Source organism: Salmo salar, chromosome ssa14 (genome assembly GCF_905237065.1).
Source record: "Salmo salar chromosome ssa14, Ssal_v3.1, whole genome shotgun sequence".
Lineage (NCBI taxonomy): Eukaryota > Metazoa > Chordata > Actinopteri > Salmoniformes > Salmonidae > Salmo > Salmo salar.
The window spans coordinates 92808246-92827518 of NC_059455.1; the positions used below are offsets into that span (position 1 = coordinate 92808246).

A 19273-nucleotide genomic window follows, 5' to 3' on the forward strand; every position below is an offset into this window, starting at 1 on the left:
AAAGAATTGGAGTATTAGAACAGTCCAAACATTTCAAATGCCCATCCCTAATAAATACATCCAAAGTCAGTTGTTTTTTCCACCATAAATTTCGACATTAAAAACGGGGCATTTGAAGACACCGGGTGATAGAACAGTGTACCGCAGATTTGTTTCCATTGTAGCGAGACAATGCCAACGGATCCCTCCATTAAGTGTCATAAAGCGCCCAATCTCATCTTCTGTTAGAACAGAGTTGTTCTCACTCCCATCTCTTATTATCCTGAGTCTGGCAGTATCTCAGAATGTTCTATTTTTGGTCCCCCTCCCTCCCTCCCTCTCTTACCCTGACCACAGTGTGAGAGAGAAGCGCCCGAACACAATAACAACCTACATTCCCTCCCCCACGCTACACCATCCCGACAACACCACTCTTCTCATCTAGACATGCCTGTTGAGGGTGGAAGGTGTTGAAGGTGGCATAAACATAAACTTGAGTCAGAGCCACACACCGCAGGGATGTGCTACTGACCATATACTACCCCCTTAAGCGCATTCATTTAGAATTGCGAACACAAATCTAGTATATTTATCAAACTTTTGATGAGGTGCGTCTACCCCTCACATGTTATTCGATCACTAAGCCTTGTTCACACAACAAGCCCTTATGCGCAAATCAGATTTTTATTTTTTTCTCAAATCCGTTTTGGAATACTGATTGTCCAAACAGCGGCCAAATCAGATGCGTTTATTCAAATGAGTCATTCACTGACATGGCTACCATAGTTGTCATAGTAACAACGGGTGTGTGTGAAATATCTGATTCCATGTGCTTCTGTGGTTGTTCAGACTGCAGGGAAAAACAAAATGATTCGAAACATATATGCAAACAGAAAGTTTGAGTCACTTAACTGCCAATATGAACTAGGCTTTAGAAAAGCATCCCCGACAAAAACAACAACAAAAAGCACATTTGAGTTTATTTGCCAGTTTCTCAATCTTTCACCACCACCTACTGCACTTACAGAGAATAGCATAGCAACGGCGACATCTGATCCATCATCTGATACAGGGTGCCAGTTTCCACCAGTTACCATGTTAAACCGATGCTCTCAATTTAATTAGTTAAACTGAACATGTACACGTTGTGACCATATAAAAGTAGTGATTTGTTAATTATTTGTGTTGTTATTCAAGTGAGCCCTTTAAAAGGAAAGAAATTGAGCAGTCTGCTGTTACATCACCCCCAGCCAGTTACCGACTGTGACCTGCACTAGTTGTCAAGAGGTTTCAGGAGAACAAACTGCCTGCTGGTCTGTAATGCCGATTATACAATATCAGTGGTACATAATACCTCAACTAGCCAGTGACCCCGCATATTGACTGTACCGGTACCACCCTGTATATAGTCTCGCTATTGTTATTTCACTGCTGCTCTTTAATTAATTACTCGTTACCTTTTCTCTTATTCTTATCTGTATTTTTTGAAACGGCATTGTTGGTTATGGGCTCGTAAGTAAACATTTCACTGTAAGGTCTACCTACACCTGTTGTATTTGGCGCATGTGACAAATACAATTTGATTTACTTGGTCTTTCCATGTTTTGTTTTAGATTGTGTAACATTTCACCCTTTCTGAAACGAGTCAGGATGTGCCTTTTACAGACACTGCAAAAAACCAAAATGTGTCAAAGCAGTGGACGGCTGCAGTAAATGTATCAACCACCTTCTGGGTTGCGACGAACAGTAGCGATTCAACATGTAGATTAGCAGAAAGGACTAGAAATGTAAAAAATGACATTCGATAATCTAGTCAGGGGGAAGGGACCGCTACCCGCTGCTTTAATGTTCCTCGTCGCAGTGTGTAATGATATAGGCACACCCGGGTTACATTTTTAAAAGTTGCAACGTTTCTAAATGTGATCTAGAGATGTGTCTTTACTCTTACATCACACCAACAGCATCATTGCATTTTGGTACAACAGAATTACATTCATTTCCAATGAAAGGCTGCATTTGCCTTGCAGCACTGCGTTACAGAGGCAGTGTGTTCAGTGTGGTGAGCACGTTGGATTTATCGAACGTATGCATCAAACTGTATGCATTGACGGCTAGAAGGTGAATGTTAAACTTTTGATGCATTTATATCCCGATGATGCTGTGTACCATTTTACGCAAGGATGCTGTCTGTGTGACCGAAGCGATAGCTAGCCCTATGCTGTGAGGATGCTGTCTGTGTGACCGAAGCGATAGCTAGCCCTATGCTGTGAGGATGCTGTCTGTGTTACCGAAGCGATAGCTAGCCTTATGCCATGAGGATGCTGTCAGCGATAGCTAACCTTATGCTGTGAGGATGCTGTCTGTGATCGAAGCGATAGCTAACCTTAAGCTGTGAGGATGCTGTCTGTGTGACGGAAGCGATAGCTAACCTTATGCTGTGATTGACAGGTGTGCAGTAGTAAAGACAAGAGGATGGAGAACAATTCAACCAGAGGATTTATTAAATGACAGATCACGCCTTCTTCGCTGCCTCTTTCTGCAGCCTTTTCACCTCATGCTTGATGACCTTGTTCCTCTGTGGACACAAACAACAAATCAGTGACCATTCAATCATCCCCCCATTAGGTTTTATTGTCACATACATTAAAACCCTTCATGTGTTCGGGGATTCAAATACAACATCTTGTCGTTTTACATGTAATGTGACACCCAAAATATTCAATATAATAGTGAATAATCTGAGAGTTTTCTCCACTCACCATCTTTTTGGCCTTCATCACCTTGAAGCGATCAAAGTCGGACATCTGTGCCCTCTGCAGAGACACACAACAGTTACACAACTGAGACATCAAAATATTACTTATTGGACAGATTCAGGTAGGTCCTTCCCCATTTTAGCCTATTTGGTTCTTTGTGAATACCACCCTGGAGTTGCAGAAACATTGCAGTAGCATAAGCAAGCCAATAATGTTTGTGGGCAGTGATTCACCTAAAGCCTATTGAACTATCCTGTGTCCAATTTGACAAAATGTTTAGCCACAACCCTTGAGGAACCAACTGTTAGCCACAAGCAGACCAATTCCCCCATCCATTTAGAAAAACTAAGGAGATGGAAGGCCTAGACTAGAGACTGTCAGAAACATGTGGACCCCATAAGGAGTTGCTTTTTGATTAGCAGCTAAAAGTAATCTAAAAACACTCTGTACCTTTTGCCTGGCTTCGATCTTCTTGGCCCAGTTGCTTTCTGCCCACTTCTCAGTGACTTGGGCCTTCTCCCAGGCACGTCTCACAAACTTCTGACGAGCGCTGCAACACAGGAAGGGTTATGTCCCAGAGGATCGAAAAGGGCAGAGAAGAGCCAAAGGTATTGTGTTCTGCGAGGCTACTGCAGTATGTCTGTGACTATCGACTCAAAATCCAACACAGGAAAACAAAAGCCAAACTCAATTCATTGAAGTGTCTGTGTGCACATGTTTTTTTGTACCGGCTCAGCTGTAATAAAACTGACTGAACCAATCAAGGTCTTGAGGACTGGAACATACTCATGTGCAAACCGTAGCGATACATTTATTTGCGTTGCAAAGTTTACATTGGACAAAGTTAGGTAGGTACCTCCCTGTTTCATTCAGTTTGCTTCTGCTTGGTTCCTAGTAAATACACCCGAGGTCCTCTCACTCACCTGTGTGGGACTTTAATGACGTAGTCAGTGAGCTGCATGCACTTGAAAGGCATTGACTGTCTCTTCACCCCTGTGCAGGGACCATCCACCAATGCCTGAGACAAACACACCACAGCCAGTTTAATTAAACATGTCTATGCTGATTTGAACCGTTCTTAAATGAGCTGCACTATGTGGTAGTTTACGTCAACAACCTGGCTCTACCAGTCACAACGGGGAGTTTTTGGTTAACTCATTTCACACTTTGAAGCAGGACTCTGGAGAATTGTTGGTGGATAAAAGATTGACAGACTAACAAACGCTACCAGACTAGGTGAGTCAGGTACCAGTTTGTAGCCGGGCTCTCCCGATTCCAGGCTTATGTTCCAGCCCTGCAGCAACACCAGTCAACCAATTCCAGGCCAGAAAGACTGACTAGTTGATCATGTGAATCTGATGTTACTGCAGCGTTGGAACAAGCCTGCACAACCAGTAACTTAAAAGGAAGAGAGTTGGAGACCTCTGGCATAAAGTCAGGATATCATCAATGCTATGCTTACTCTGTTTTGGTCGATGACATCGACGATGGCCACCAGGCTGCCTGCGTGGGGCCGAAAGAGATGTAAGCAACACGGCCAATCTCAACGTAGCGCTTGAACACCTGCAACAAATAAGGGTTGTTAATTAGCTTGGTAGGCAGAGATCCAGAAAAGAGAATTATGGTAGGCTAGACTCGACATTTTTAACAAAGCTTTTTTTCCTGATAACTACTTCATTACATCTGCTGTGGAACCCAGTTTCATAATATTACCATATGTCCCAGCTGCTTAATCCCCAAAAAAGTAATCACAAAAAAGCAGGCCTTATTTCAGGGCATTTTTCACCCTGCCAGCTCCTATTAGTTCTATTGAGCACCTGTGGCACCAACTCGCCTTCTGAACCTTCTATTCCCCGTTTATTCTACATCACAATGCCTGCTTTGCTATTGTTGGCAATGAGACCTGCCCACGCTGTTTGTAGTTAAAATGTTAACAAATTACTCATGATACTGTGGTAGCCCTCCCAGTTGTTTACTATAGGGAAATATAGGTATGTATTTCTATTTAGCCAATGTGTACATTTGTGTTTTCTCAATTGGACACCATTTTAAAACATGATAATCTCCTCTTTCTAATTATGTAAGGCCGGGCAGCGTACTCCGTAGTCATCCAACTCTAGCCCGGAAATACATTTAGCCCTTGGAACAGCTGAGCTCTCCCATTGTTTTGGAGAGGCATGCTGGTATATTTCGCATCGTGTCTATTTAGATTTTTTCCCCCCAAGTCTGACACCATTTTAAAAATCAGGATAATCTCATTTTTGTAATTACACAAGGTTGGGCAGCGTGCTCAACTGTAATCGATCGCTAGATCTGAAATAGCCAAAAATTGCTAAACTTATTTTTTTACCCTACTTCCTCGTTATGCAGACAAGCACACATGGCACCATCGAGGTGCGGATGTTAACTTTCTACACGAGTTATTTTTCAGTTTCGTCCTAAGAACAGATTGTAGTGGTAAAATAAAAAAGGGATACATATTTTGGTGCCATTTAGATGAAATTGAATTCTAAGCGTCACTCCAGTCAACAGGCGAACGTTCGACTCCATTCATTTGCTATGGGCTCGCGCTAGTGTTCCAGCTCAGCAACGTTCTTCTGCCAACGTTCTTTCTGCTTCGTTCTATTGTCCAGCCTACTGATGGACAAAACACTTTGGTAGACGTGCTAACTAGCTAGCTAACTACTGTCTTATAACCCCGATACTGTCAAAACGTAGATGGGTTAGCTAGCTCCACGTTTTACAAAATGTGATATACCTTTGGGACATGGCTATTAGTTTGTGGGATAAGACCAATACCGAGAAGTCTATAGACGCTAACAAGCTGTACCGGAGTGGTACTAGTAGGTTAACATATAACGTAACTACCGTTAGCTAGTTTACATATGGCCGTGGATCGACAAAACCAAACTAAGAAAACAAATACAGCAACTATTCTGCGTTCGCTTTTCAAATTAGTTTTTTTTATAGTGGTGACGTTGGCGCTGCCTAGCTCGATAGTTGACTAACGTTAGTCTGATTATCGGCCTGTTCTTCACCACGTTGTAGCATGCGGAACAGCCGACATTTTTTGTTACGTCCAAAACCCATCGAAACTATTTTCATCAAAACCTTAAACGCTATTAAAGCGAACATAGCGATACGCTATACATTTACATATCAGTTGAAGGTGCTTAACAATAACGAATATTTTTATTGAATCCTTTTTTCAAAATCCACAAGCTTCATCGCGAACTCACCATGATGGCAGTCCGCTTCAGAAAGGACGTACCAGCTTCCGCTCGACGCAATTACGCTTTCCGCTCTGGTAATGCGCATGCGCGTGGGAGGGATTTCTTCTTCGCGTGGTTGGATAATGTTTCAGTTCGGAATGCTCGTCACGCCACCTACTGCAGAGAAGTGTGTTGGTGTCAAATACAGTATGAGCAGCTTTATATATATTTACACAATTATATGATCGTTCCTTTGGTTAAAAAAAAAAATTGGGGGGGGGAAATGTACACCTGAAGTGAATGATGAGACAGTGTATCTTCGCAGCTGCAAATGAGAACTTGTTCTCAACTAGCCAACCTGGTTAAATAAAGGTGAAATCTTCAATCCACACAACAAGCACATTTACACATACTCAGAATGATACTTGGTGATATGGTGCTGCAAGTGCAAGACAACATACTCTGAGTGTTAATTCAAATAGCAGATGTTATTGCGAGTGTAGCGAAATGCTTGTGCTTCTAGTTCTGACAGGTGCAGCAATATCTAACAAGTAATATCTTACAATTCCACAACAACTACATAACACACACACATCTAAGTAAAGGAATGGAATAACAATATATAAATATAAATATATGGATGAGCAATGACAGAGTGACATAGGCAGGATGTAATAGATAGTATAGAATACAGTATATACATATGAGATGAGTAATACAAGATATGTAAACATGATTAAAGTGGCATTATTAAAGTGACTAGTGTTCCATTTATTAAAGTGGCCAATGATTTCAAGTTTGTGTGTAGGCAGCAGCCTCTCTGATAGTGATTGCTGTTTAACAGTCTGATGGCCTTGAGATAGAAGCTGTTTTTCAGTCTCTCGGTCCCATCTTTGATGCACCTGTACTGACCTTGCCTTCTGGATGGTAGCGGGGTGAACAGGCAGTGACTCAGGTGGTTGTTGTCCTTGATTATCTTTTTGGCCTTCCTGTGACATCGGGTAATGTAGGTGTCCTGGAGGGCAGGTAGTTTGCCCCCGGTGATGCGTTGTGCAGACCGCACCACCCTCAGGAGGGCCCTGCGATTGTGGGCGGTGCAGTTGTCATACCAGGCGGTGATACAGCCCGACAGGATGCTCTCAATTGTGCATCTGTAAAAGTTTGTGAGGGTTTTAGGTGACAAGCCAAATTGCTTCAGCTACCTGAGGTTGAAGAGGCGCTGTTGCGCCTTCTTCACCACATTGTCTGTGTGGGTGGACCATTTCAGTTTGTCAGTGATGTGTATGCCGAGGAACTTAAAACTTTCCATCTTCTCCACTTCTGTCCCGTTGATGTGGATAGGTGGGTGCTCCCTCTGCTGCTTCTTGAAGTCCACGATCATCTCCTTTGTTTTGTTGACGTTGAGTGAGAGGTTATTTTCCTGACACCCCACTCCGAGAGCCCTCACCTTGTTGGTAATCAAGCCTACTACTGTTGTGTCGTCTGCAAACTTGATGATTGAGTTGGAGGCGTGCATGGCAGTCATGGGTGAACAGGGAGTACAGGAGGGGACTGAGCATGCACCGTTGTGGTGCTCCATTGTTGAGGATCAGTGAAGGGGAGACGTTGTTTCCTACCTTCACCATCTGGGGGTGGCCCGTCAGGAAGTCCAGGAGCCAATTTCACAGGACGGAGTTGAGATCCAGGGCCTCAAGCTTAATGATGAGCTTGGAGGGTACTATGGCGTTGAATGCTGAGCTATAGTCAATGAACAGCATTCTTACATAGGTATTCCTCTTGTCCAGATGGAATATGGCAGTGTGCAGCGTGATGGCAATTGCATCGTCTGTGGACCTATTGGGGCGGTAAGAAAATTGAAGTGAGTCTAGGGTGACAGGTAAGGTGGAGGTGATATGATCCTTGACTAGTCTCTCAAAGCACTTCATGATGATAGATGTGAGTGCTATGGGGCGATAGTCATTTAGTTCAGTTACCTTTGCATTCTTGGGTACAGAAACAATGGTGGTCATCTTGAAGCATGTGGGGACAGCAGACTGGGATAGGGAGAGATTGAATATGCGCATGTTCTGAGGACGTGGCTAGGGATGCCGTCTGGGCCGGCAGCCTTGCGAGAGTTAAGACGTTTAAATGTCTTACTCACGTCGGCCACTGAGAAGGAGAGCCCACAGTCCTTGGTAGCGGGCCGCATCGGTAGCACTGTATTATCCTCAAAGCGGGCAAAGAAGGTGTTTAGTTTGTCTGGAAGCAAGACGTTGGTGTCTGTGATGTGGCTGGTTTTCCTTTTGTAGGGTGTGATTGTCTGTAGTCCCTGCCACATATGTCTCGTGTCTGAGCCATTGAATTGCGACTCCACTTTATCTCTATACTGACATTTTGCTTGTTTGATTGCATTGCGGAGGGAATAACTACACTGTTTGTATTCGGCCATGTTCCCAGTCACCTTTCCATGGTTAAATGTGGTGGTTCGCGCTTTCAGTTTTGCTATCCACGGTTTCTGGTTAGGGTAGGTTTTAAAAGTCACAGTGGGTACAACATCTCCTATACACTTCCTTATAAATTCACTCACCAAATCAGCATATACGTCAATATTATTCTCTGAGGCTACCCAAAACATATCCCAGTCCGCGTGATCCTAACAATCTTAAAGCGTGGATTCTGATTGGTCAGACCAACATTGAATAGTCCTTAGCACGGGTACTTCCTGTTTGAGTTTCTGCCTATAGGAAGGGAGGAGCAAAATAGAGTCGTGATCAGATTTGCCGAAAGGAGGGCGGGGGAGGGCCTTGTATGCATCGGGGAAATTAGAGTAACAGTGGTCCAGTGTTTTTCCAGCGCGAGTGTTATATTTGATATGCTGATAGAATTTAGATAGCCTTGTTCTCAAATTTGCTTGGTTAAAATCCCCAGCTACAATAAATGCAGCCTCAGGATATATGGTTTCCAGTTTGCATAAAGTCCAGTGAAGTTCCTTGAGGGTCGTCTTGGTATCAGCTTGAGGGGGGATGTACACGGCTGTGACAATAACCGAAGATAATTTTCTTGGGAGATAATACGGTCAGCATTTGATTGTGAGGAATTCTAGGTCAGGTGAACAAAAGGACTTGAGTTCCTGTATGTTGTTACAATTACACCATGAGTCGTTAATCATGAAACATACACCCCTGTCCTTCTTCTGCCCGGAGAGATGTTTATTCCTGTTGGCGCGACGCACTGAGAATCCAGGTGGCTATACCAACTTCGACACCATATTCAGAGAGAGCCATGTTTCAATTAAACAGAGTATGTTACAATCCCTGATGTCTCTCTGGAAAGCAACCCGTGCCCTGATTTTGTCAACCTTGTTATCTAGGGACTTGATATAAGCGAGTAATATACTCGGAAGAGGTGGGTGGTGTGCGCGCCTCCGAAGCCTGACCAGAAGACTGCTCTGTCTCCCTCTAGTCCTCCAGCGGCGTTAATTTTGGATCGGCCTCTTGAATCAGTTCAAATGCCCTGGGTGGTGCGGACAAAGGATCCACTTCGGGAAAGTCGTATTCCTGGTAAATTGACGTCGCTCTGATATTCTAACATTAAAAAAAAATGATATTTTATGGGTTTTGAACCCCTGACCTCTTGCACCCTAAACAAGAATCATACCCCTAGACCAACAAGCTAGATGCTTTTACTTTTTAGTTGTGGATATAGTGCTACTAGTGTGAGACAACATACTCTGAGTGTTGCTTGGTGATATGGTGGTGCCAGACAACATTTAGAGACAGAGTTTAAACAAAGTTGACATACATTATATACAACTAGGTAGAGTGAGCATAGAGCTGTAAGAGAATTAGCAGATATACAAATGTACAGTGGGTATATGCTTGACACAGTGAGCGTACGGTGTATACAGAGTAGGTAAACGGTTGAAACACAGTGGCTATACAGTTGATATACAGTGGGTATACAGTTGATATACAGTGGGTATACAGTTGATATACAGTGGGTATACGGTTGATATACAGTGGGTATACGGTTGATATACAGGGGATGTACAAATTTACAGTATCAGTATGAATATATCTAAATACAGAGAGATGGACAGAGTGCAATGCAGTCTAGTGCAGTTATTTTGTGTACAGTTCAGAGATGGCTTGATATGGTGTGCAGCATAGAGTGCATAGTCCTTTAGTCTCTATGGGCCAGATTGCTGGTTGGTGAGGGCCACAGCCCAGGGGAAGAAGCTTTTCAGGTGGTGGGAGGCTTTGGTCAAATGATTGCGGGTTAGAATTTCTATGTCGTTTTCCACTGTGGCAGTGACAAGGTACAATAATCGAATTCGTATATAGAGTAGGTCTACTAGAATACAGTATAGAGACTACAATATCTACTATTACTGCATACTAGTTTTATGTAGGCCTAACATTAAAAGATGGGCTCGTCCGGGATTTGAACCCGGGACCTCTCGCACCCTAAGCGAGAATCATACCCCTAGACCAACGAGCCACATGCCTGTCCTTATACAGCACGTCCATTTTAACTGAAGTTGTTGGGGTAGAATACACATAATTGGCAGAACTCAAGCTCTCATGCTTGTCGTTAGTTACCACAGCTATAAAGTTAAAATTGTCTATGACGTAAAAATGTATGAAAACAAAAATGTGCGTTTTGGTCATAATGTAAGGTTAGGGTTAGCCACAAGGTGAGCAGTGTAGTTAAGGTTAGGGTTAAGGTTAGGTTTAAAATCAGATTTTCAGAAGAACATTTTAAGAAATGGGCGGGGTTTAGACATAATGATGACTTTATAGCGCTTCCTCTCCATGCTGAACGAGCGCTCTTCCCTTTGTGTTAATTAACGACCAGCTCTCGTCTCCCTATAGTGCAATTCTGATCTACAGATTTGAGTGGCCATTGTCCAAAGGCCCAAAATTCAACAGCAGTACTTCTCAGCACCACCAGAAGACAGTGTAGTACCAGTGCAAAATCGACGTTTTTATTACATGCGTGGCATTTAAATGATTTTCAAAATCTCAGAAGCACTCTACGGACAGGCTCGTTGGTCTAGGGGTATGATTCTCGCTTAGGGTGCGAGAGGTCCCGGGTTCAAATCCCGGACGAGCCCTTGTTTTAGACTAGGCCAACCTTCATTGAGAAGATTAAAAACGTACTCTGTTCTGTGGGTCTTTCTAGACAATTGTCACAAGGAGTTGTAATATTGCTGGTGGTAAAACTCTTGGGTTAATTTATTTATGTATCCTTTATTGATACCAGTTATCCCACTGAAATGAGAGGGGGAGAGAGCTATCTCTCCCAGGTTAGTGAGCAATAAACATTTGTTTCAAACTATGAACAATACAGAACACATTAATCAAACCCAGCAATCTGATTTACCGGATAAGTAAAACACAATAACAGCATTCTAAGTTTTAATTCCTGCTCTCAGAACCATATTTACATATTTACAGTCATGAACACAATTTGGAATTCAGGTCAACTTTGTTTGTATAGGAGGAAGGAGGTTGTTTTGACTCCACCACAAAATCCAGAAGGCGGTTTTGATTGAGTAGCACCGTGAAAGTAAAGAGGAGGAGCGGTGGTGTTCAACAGGACACTGGCAGCCATAGACAGAGATGTCTGGCTCTGTTTCATTCTCCACACTCCATTGAAAATGCCTTTCAGTCCAGGATTGGGCTTGATCTGTGACTGAAACCAAGGCAATAAACCTACCCCAGTGATGTAGCACAGTTTCACGGGGCCCTGCAAGGTCCAAGCAAGCCCCCCCCCCTTTTTTCTTCTTCCATGGGACAGAGAGAAAAATGTGCCATATTATAGCTAATCTTATCATAGCCGTGAAAATAGTACCACCTGACAGGTGTGGCATATCAAGAAGCTGATTAAAAAGCATGATCATTACAGAGGTGCACCTTGTGCCGGGGACAATAAAAGGCCACTGTAAAAATGTACAGATTTGTCACACAACACAATTCTACAGATATCTCAAGTTTTGAGGGAGGGTGCAATTGGCATGCTGAGTACAGGCATGTCCACCAGAGCTGTTGCTTCTACACCTGCATTGCTTGCTGTTTGGGGGTTTAGGCTGGGTTTCTGTACAGCACTTTGAGATATCAGCTGATGTAAGAAGGGCTATATAAATACATTTGATTTGATTTGTCATATGTTAATTTCTCTCCCATAAGCTGCATCCAACGTCATTTTACAGAATTTGGCAGTACATTCAACTGGCCTCACAACCGTGGATCACTTTTAACCACGCCAGCCGAGGACCTCCACATCCGGCTTCTTCACCAGCGGAATCATCTGAGACCAGCCACTCGGACAGCTGTTGAAACTGTGGGTTTTCACAAGCGAAGTAATTCTGCACAAACTGTCAGAAATCAAATCAAATCAAATGTATTTATAAAGCCCTTCTTACATCAGCTGGGTATCTCAAAGTGCTGTACAGAAACCCAGCCTAAAACCCCAAACAGCAAGCAATGCAGGTGTAGAAGCACAGTGGCTAGGAAAAACTCCCTAGAAAGGCCAAAACCTAGGAAGAAACCTAGAGAGGAACCAGGCTATGAGGGGTGGCCAGTCCTCTTCTGGCTGTGCCGAGTGGAGATTATAACAGCACATGGCCAAGATGTTCAAATGTTCATAAATGACCAGCATGGTCAAATAATAATAATCATAATAGTTGTCGAGGGTGTAACAAGTCAGTAACACAAGAGTAAGTGTCAGTTGGCTTTTTCATAGCCGATCTTTGAGAGTATCTCTACCGCTCCTGCTGTCTCTAGAGAGTTGAAAACAGCAGGTCTGGGACAGGTAGCACATCCGGTGAACAGATCAGGGTTCCAGCAGGTCTGGGACAGCAGGTCTGGGACAGGTAGAACGTCCGGTGAACAGGTCAGGGTTCCATAGCCACAGGCAGAACAGTTGGAACTGGAGCAGCCGCACGGCCAGGTGAACTGGGGACAGCAAGGAGTCATCAGGCCAGGTAGTCCTGAGGCATGGTCCTAGGGCTCAGGTCCTCCGAGAGAGAGAAAGAAAGAAAGAAAGAAAGAAAGAAAGAAAGAAAGAAAGAAAGAAAGAAAGAAAGAAAGAAAGAGAGAAAGAGAGAATTAGAGAGAGCATATTTAAATTCACACAGGACACCCCGGAAAAGGCAAGAGAAATACTCCAGATGTGACAGACTGACCCTAGCCCCCCGACACATAAACTACTGCAGCATAAATACTGGAGGCTGAGACAGGAGGGGTCAGGAGACACTGTGGCCCCATCCGATGAAACCCCCGGACAGGGCCAAACAGGTAGGATATAACCCCACCCACTTTGCCAAAGCACAGCCCCCACACCACTGGAGTGATATCTCCAACCACCAACCTACCATGTCTCAGGGAAGCTCATCTGCATGTCCTCACCAGGGTCTTGACCTGATTGCAGTTGGGCATCATAACCAACTTCAGTGGGCAAATGCTCATCTTTGATGGCCACTATCAGGCTGTAGAAGTGTGCTCTTCACAGATTAACACCGGTTTCAAGTGTTCCGGGCAGATGGCAGACAGCATGTATGGCGTCGTGTGGGCGAGTAGTTTGCTGATGTCAACGTTGTGAACAGAGTGCCCCAGGGTGGTGGTGGGGTTATGGTATGGGTAGACATAAGCTAGGGACAATGAACACAATTGCATTTTAACTATGGCAATTTGAATGCACAGACATACCGTGACGAGATCCTGAGGCCCATTGTTGTACACTTCATCCACCGCCATCTCCTCGTGTTTCAGCATGATAACTGATGACTGATGTCTTGAGATGTTGCTTCAATATATCCACAAAATGTTCCCTTCCTCATGAGGCCATCTATTTTGTGAAGTGCACGAGTCCCTCCTGCAGCAAAGCACACCCACAACATGATGCTGCCACCCCCATGCTTCACGGTTAGGATGGTGTTCTTCGGCTTGCAATCCTCCCTCTTTTTCCTCCAAACATAACGATGGTCATTATGGCCAAACAGTTATATTTTTGTTTCATCAGACCAGAGGACATTTCTCCAAAAAGTATGATCTTTGTCCCCATGTGCAGTTGCAAACCGTAGTCTGGCTTTTTTTATGGCGGTTTTGGAGCAGTGGCTTCTTCCTTGCTGAGCGGCCTTTCAGGTTATGTCGATATAGGACTCGTTTTACTGTAGATATAGATACTTCGTACCTGTTTCCTCCAGCATCTTCACAAGGTCCTTTGCTGTTGTTCTGGGATTGATTTGCACTTCTTGCACCAAAGTACGTTCATCTCTAGGAGACAGAACGCGTCTCCTTCCTGAGCGGTATGACGGCTGTGTGGTCCCATGGTGTTTATACTTGCGTAGTATTGTTTGTACAGATGAACTTGGTACCTTCAGGCATTTGGAAATTGCTCCCAAGGATGTACCAGACTTGTGGAGGTTTACAATTTTTTTTCTGAGGTCTTGGCTCATTTTCCCATGATGTCAAGCAAAGAGGCACTGAGTTTGAAGGTAGGCCTTGAAATACATCCACAGGTACACCTCCAATTCACTCAAATGATGTCAATTAGCCTTATCAGAAGCTTCTAAAGCCATGACATCATTTTCTGGAATTTTCCAAGCTGTTTAAGGGCACGGTCAACTTAGTGTATGTAAACTTCTGACCCACCGGAATTGTGATACAGTGAATAAGTGAAATAATCTGTCTCTAAACAATTTCTGGAAAAATTACTTGTGTCAGGCACAAAGTAGATGTCCTAACCGACTTGCCAAAACTATAGTTTGTTAACAAGAAATTTGTGGAGTGGTTGAAAAATGAGTTTTAATGACTCCAACCTAAGCATATGTAAACTTCTGACTTCAACTGTAACCCTAACCTTAACCCTTCAACCTAACTCCTAAACGTAGCCCCTAACCCTAACCCATAGCTAACGTTAGTCAGCTAGCGTTATAACGTTAGCCATCTAGCCACCTAGCTAGAGATCGTAACATATCATACATTTTGCAAATGTATATCGTATTGTACGTTTTGCTAACTCGTGACATGTAATACGAAAGGTAATTCGTAACATATCATGACATCCACAAATTAATACACACCATACGAAATGTAACATATCGCACTAAATGTAATGTCTCGGATTTATGTACAGAATAATACGAAATGCTCTGAGACCAGGTGTCACGGCCGTCGTAGTGAGTAGACCAAAATGCAGCGGGTACGTGAATGCTCATAATAACTTTTATTGAACACTACACAAAAAAACCAAGAAGAAGACAAATGAACGACAGCTAAACAGTTTTGCAGGCTACACACAGCAATGCAAAAACAACTTCCCACAAAAGACAGGTGGAAAAAGGGCTACCTAAGTATGGCTCCCAATCAGCAACAACGATGTACAGTTAGCTGTTCCTGATTGAGAGCCATACCAGGCCAACACAAAGAAATACACAACATAGAAAGAACATAGAAATACAAAACATAGAACAATACCCAAAAACCCCAGACAAAACAAAACAAACACACCCCTGCCACGCCCTGACCAAACTACAATAACAAATAACCCCTTTACTGGTCAGGACGTGACACCAGGTTGCAGCCCTCCACCAATCTGCCATAATTATTGCTAAACCCCGCATATTTCTACAATTTCTCTTCTAAAAATTCGATTTTAAACCTAACCTTAACCACACTGCTAACCTTATGCCTAACCCTAACCATAAATTAAGGTTTTCATGAATTGTTACGAAATAGCCAATTTTGACTTTGTGGTTGTGGTAACTAATAACAACCTGAGTGTTGTTGTTGCTTTCCTCTTCTTCATCATTGTTTTGGTCTCACATGCTGAGTGCTCATTGGCTATTGGCAGTAGTCCTTGTCCAAATCGCGCTGTAGCACTGCTCATACTACAAGATGCACAACCCAAATTTCTGACACGTCAAAAAATTGAAATCGGGACATCCGACAGGGGTCTGGAGAATGGAACACCAATCATTGGTGCATCCTTGACCTGCTCAAACTAGCACGCATGTCCCTACTGCTCCTAGCCCAAGTTCATATGCCGTGTTCACGTTAGTCGAAACTAGGAAACTCGGAAATGTGCAACTTGCTGATTCGTTGAACACGGCACGTATTAACTACGAGCTCACAGAACAAGGCTCCGGGCAGCCGAGCGGAAATGGAGGAAAACTCGCCTCCCTGCGGACCTGGCATCCTTTCACTCACTCCTCTCTACATTCTCCTCTTCTGTCTCTGCTGCTAAAGCCACTTTCTACCACTCTAAATTCCAAGCATCTGCCTCTAACCCTAGGAAGCTCTTTGCTACCTTCTCCTCCCTCCTGAATCCTCCTCCCCCCCCTCCTCCCTCTCTGCGGATGACTTCGTCAACCATTTTGAAAAGAAGGTTGACGATATCCGATCCTCGTTTGCTAAGTCAAACGACACCGCTGGTCCTGCTCACACTGCCCTACCCTGTGCTTTGACCTCTTTCTCCCCTCTCTCTCCAGATGAAATCTCGCGTCTTGTGACGGCCGGCCGCCCAACAACCTGCCCACTTGACCCTATCCCCTCCTCTCTTCTCCAGACCATTTCCGGAGACCTTCTCCCCTTCCTCACCTCGCTCATCAACTCATCCTTGACCGCTGGCTACGTCCCTTCCGTCTTCAAGAGAGCGAGAGTTGCACCCCTTCTGAAAAAAACCTACACTCGATCCCTCCGATGTCAACAACTACAGACCAGTATCCCTTCTTTCTTTTCTCTCCAAAACTCTTGAACGTGCCGTCCTTGGCCAGCTCTCCTGCTATCTCTCTCAGAATGACCTTCTTGATCCTAATCAGTCAGGTTTCAAGACTGGGCATTCAACTGAGACTGCTCTTCTCTGTGTCACGGAGGCTCTCCGCACTGCTAAAGCTAACTCTCTCTCCTCTGCTCTCATCCTTCTAGACCTATCTGCTGCCTTTGATACTGTGAACCATCAGATCCTCCTCTCCACCCTCTCCGAGTTGGGCATCTCCGGCGCGGCCCACGCTTGGATTGCGTCCTACCTGACAGGTCGCTCCTACCAGGTGGCGTGGCGAGAATCTGTCTCCGCACCATGCGCTCTCACCACTGGTGTCCCCCAGGGCTCTGTTCTAGGCCCTCTCCTATTCTCGCTATACACCAAGTCACTTGGCTCTGTCATATCCTCACATGGTCTCTCCTATCATTGCTATGCAGACGACACACAATTAATCTTCTCCTTTCCCCCTTCTGATAACCAGGCGGCGAATCGCATCTCTGCATGTCTGTCAGACATATCAGTGTGGATGACGGATCACCAGCTCAAGCTGAACCTCGGCAAGACGGAGCTGCTCTTCCTCCCGGGGAAGGACTGCCCGTTCCATGATCTCGCCATCACGGTTGACGACTCCCTTGTGTCCTCCTCCCAGAGTGCTAAGAACCTTGGCGTGATCCTGGACAACACCCTGTCGTTCTCCACTAACATCAAGGCGGTGACCCGATCCTGTAGGTTCATGCTCTACAACATTCGCAGAGTACGACCCTGCCTCACACAGGAAGCGGCGCAGGTCCTAATCCAGGCACTTGTCATCTCCCGTCTGGATTATTGCAACTCGCTGTTGGCTGGGCTCCCTGCCTGTGCCATTAAACCCCTACAACTCATCCAGAACGCCGCAGCCCGTCTGGTGTTCAACCTTCCCAAGTTCTCTCACGTCACCCCGCTCCTCCGCTCTCTCCACTGGCTTCCAGTTGAAGCTCGCATCCGCTACAAGACCATGGTGATTGCCTACGGAGCTGTGAAGGGAACGGCACCTCCATACCTTCAGGCTCTGATCAGGCCCTACACCCAAACAAGGGCACTGCGTTCATCCACCACTGGCCTGCTGGCCCCCCTACCTCTGAGGAAGCACAGTTCCCGCTCAGCCCAGTCAAAACTGTTCGCTGCTCTGGCACCCCAATGGTGGAACAAGCTCCCTCACGACGCCAGGACAGCGGAGTCAATCACCACCTTCCGGAGACACCTGAAACCCCACCTCTTTAAGGAATACCTAGGATAGGATAAAGTAATCCATCTAATCCCCCCCCCCCTTAAAAGATTTAGATGCACTATTGTAAAGTGGTTGTTCCACTGGATATCATAAGGTGAATGCACCATTTTGTAAGTCGCTCTGGATAAGAGCGTCTGCTAAATGACTTAAATGTAAATGTAAATGTAACCCTAACCAGTTAGCAAGTCAGAAATTTCAGAGTTTCCTAATTCCAACTAGCACGTGAACGCGGCAATATGATTTCACCCCAATCATGAAAATTGTGTTGTGTATGCCCAGCAATGTTGCCATCCCAGACAAAATGTTCATGTCATACCAGGCCATTTAGTGCTTACGCTTGAGTTATATTTGCTGGATTGACTGACCTTCATGTCTTAGAGTAATGATGGACTGTCGTTTCTCTTTGCTTATTTGAGCTGTTCTTGCCATAATATGGACTTTTACCAAATAGGGCTATCTTCTGTATACAACCCCTACCTTGTCACAACCCAACTGATTGGCTCAAATGCATTAAGATGGAAAGAAATTCAACAAATTAATTTTTAACAAGGCACACCTGTTAATTGAAATGCATTCCAGGTGACTACCTCATGAAGCTGGTTGAGAGAATCCTAAGAGTGTGCAAAGCTGTCATCAAGGCAAAGGGTGACTACTTTGAAGAATCTCAAATCTAAAATATAATGCGATATGTTGAACACTTTTTTGGTTACTACATGATTCCATATGTGTTGTTTCATAGTTTTGATGTATTTACTATTATTCTACAATGTAGAAAATAGTAAAAAATAAAGAAAAACCCTGGAATGAGTTGGTGTGTCCAAGCTTTTGACTGGTACTGTATACAATAACATATATTTGTGTGCATGTAAATGTGATCATTACTGGAGCCAACATAACAAGGAAGAGAAACGGAGAAATTATCATTGAACAGTTTCAGAGAGGATCGAAAGATGTTCTTTCTCTCTGTGTGTAGGCTATATAGCCAGGCCATCCCGTGATGATACAAAAATATGTCTGAAATGGTTCAAACAGACTCTGGGCCAGTTCTGGGACGATAGATCCTAAATTCATTCAACTAGACCTACTGTAACCAAACATTTTGTTAAAGTAATCAGGCTGATGGAACAGACCAGAACATTTAGCTTAAAATGTTAATAAACGATTATTTCTTCACATTATAAGCACAGCACTGCACACATAGAAGACTATACTTGAATGTTCCAAAATGCCACTGGCACTGCACATGTGAGTGGTTTCATGTGACAGAGATGAAAATATCCTTCAGAAATGTTGAAAGAAGGGAGATCTACAGA

General features: G+C 44.2%; 1 protein-coding gene and 2 non-coding genes across 3 annotated transcripts; 1 reads left to right on the forward strand and 2 right to left on the reverse strand.

Moving 5' to 3' along the window:
• Window positions 1-2457: 2457 nt before the first annotated feature.
• LOC106570647 (60S ribosomal protein L14) lies at window positions 2458-13368 on the reverse strand. The gene is given in 7 exon segments (XM_045693717.1): window positions 2458-2554; window positions 2739-2792; window positions 3186-3285; window positions 3659-3753; window positions 4198-4250; window positions 4253-4298; window positions 13339-13368. Coding segments are annotated over 7 exon segments (441 nt in total). The 3' UTR covers window positions 2458-2491.
• Window positions 10355-10426, reverse strand: trnap-agg (transfer RNA proline (anticodon AGG)). The gene has a single exon. It is a non-coding gene; the product is annotated as a tRNA-Pro (tRNA).
• On the forward strand, window positions 10971-11042 carry trnap-agg (transfer RNA proline (anticodon AGG)). Its single transcript has one exon. It is a non-coding gene; the product is annotated as a tRNA-Pro (tRNA).
• Window positions 13369-19273: the final 5905 nt, after the last annotated feature.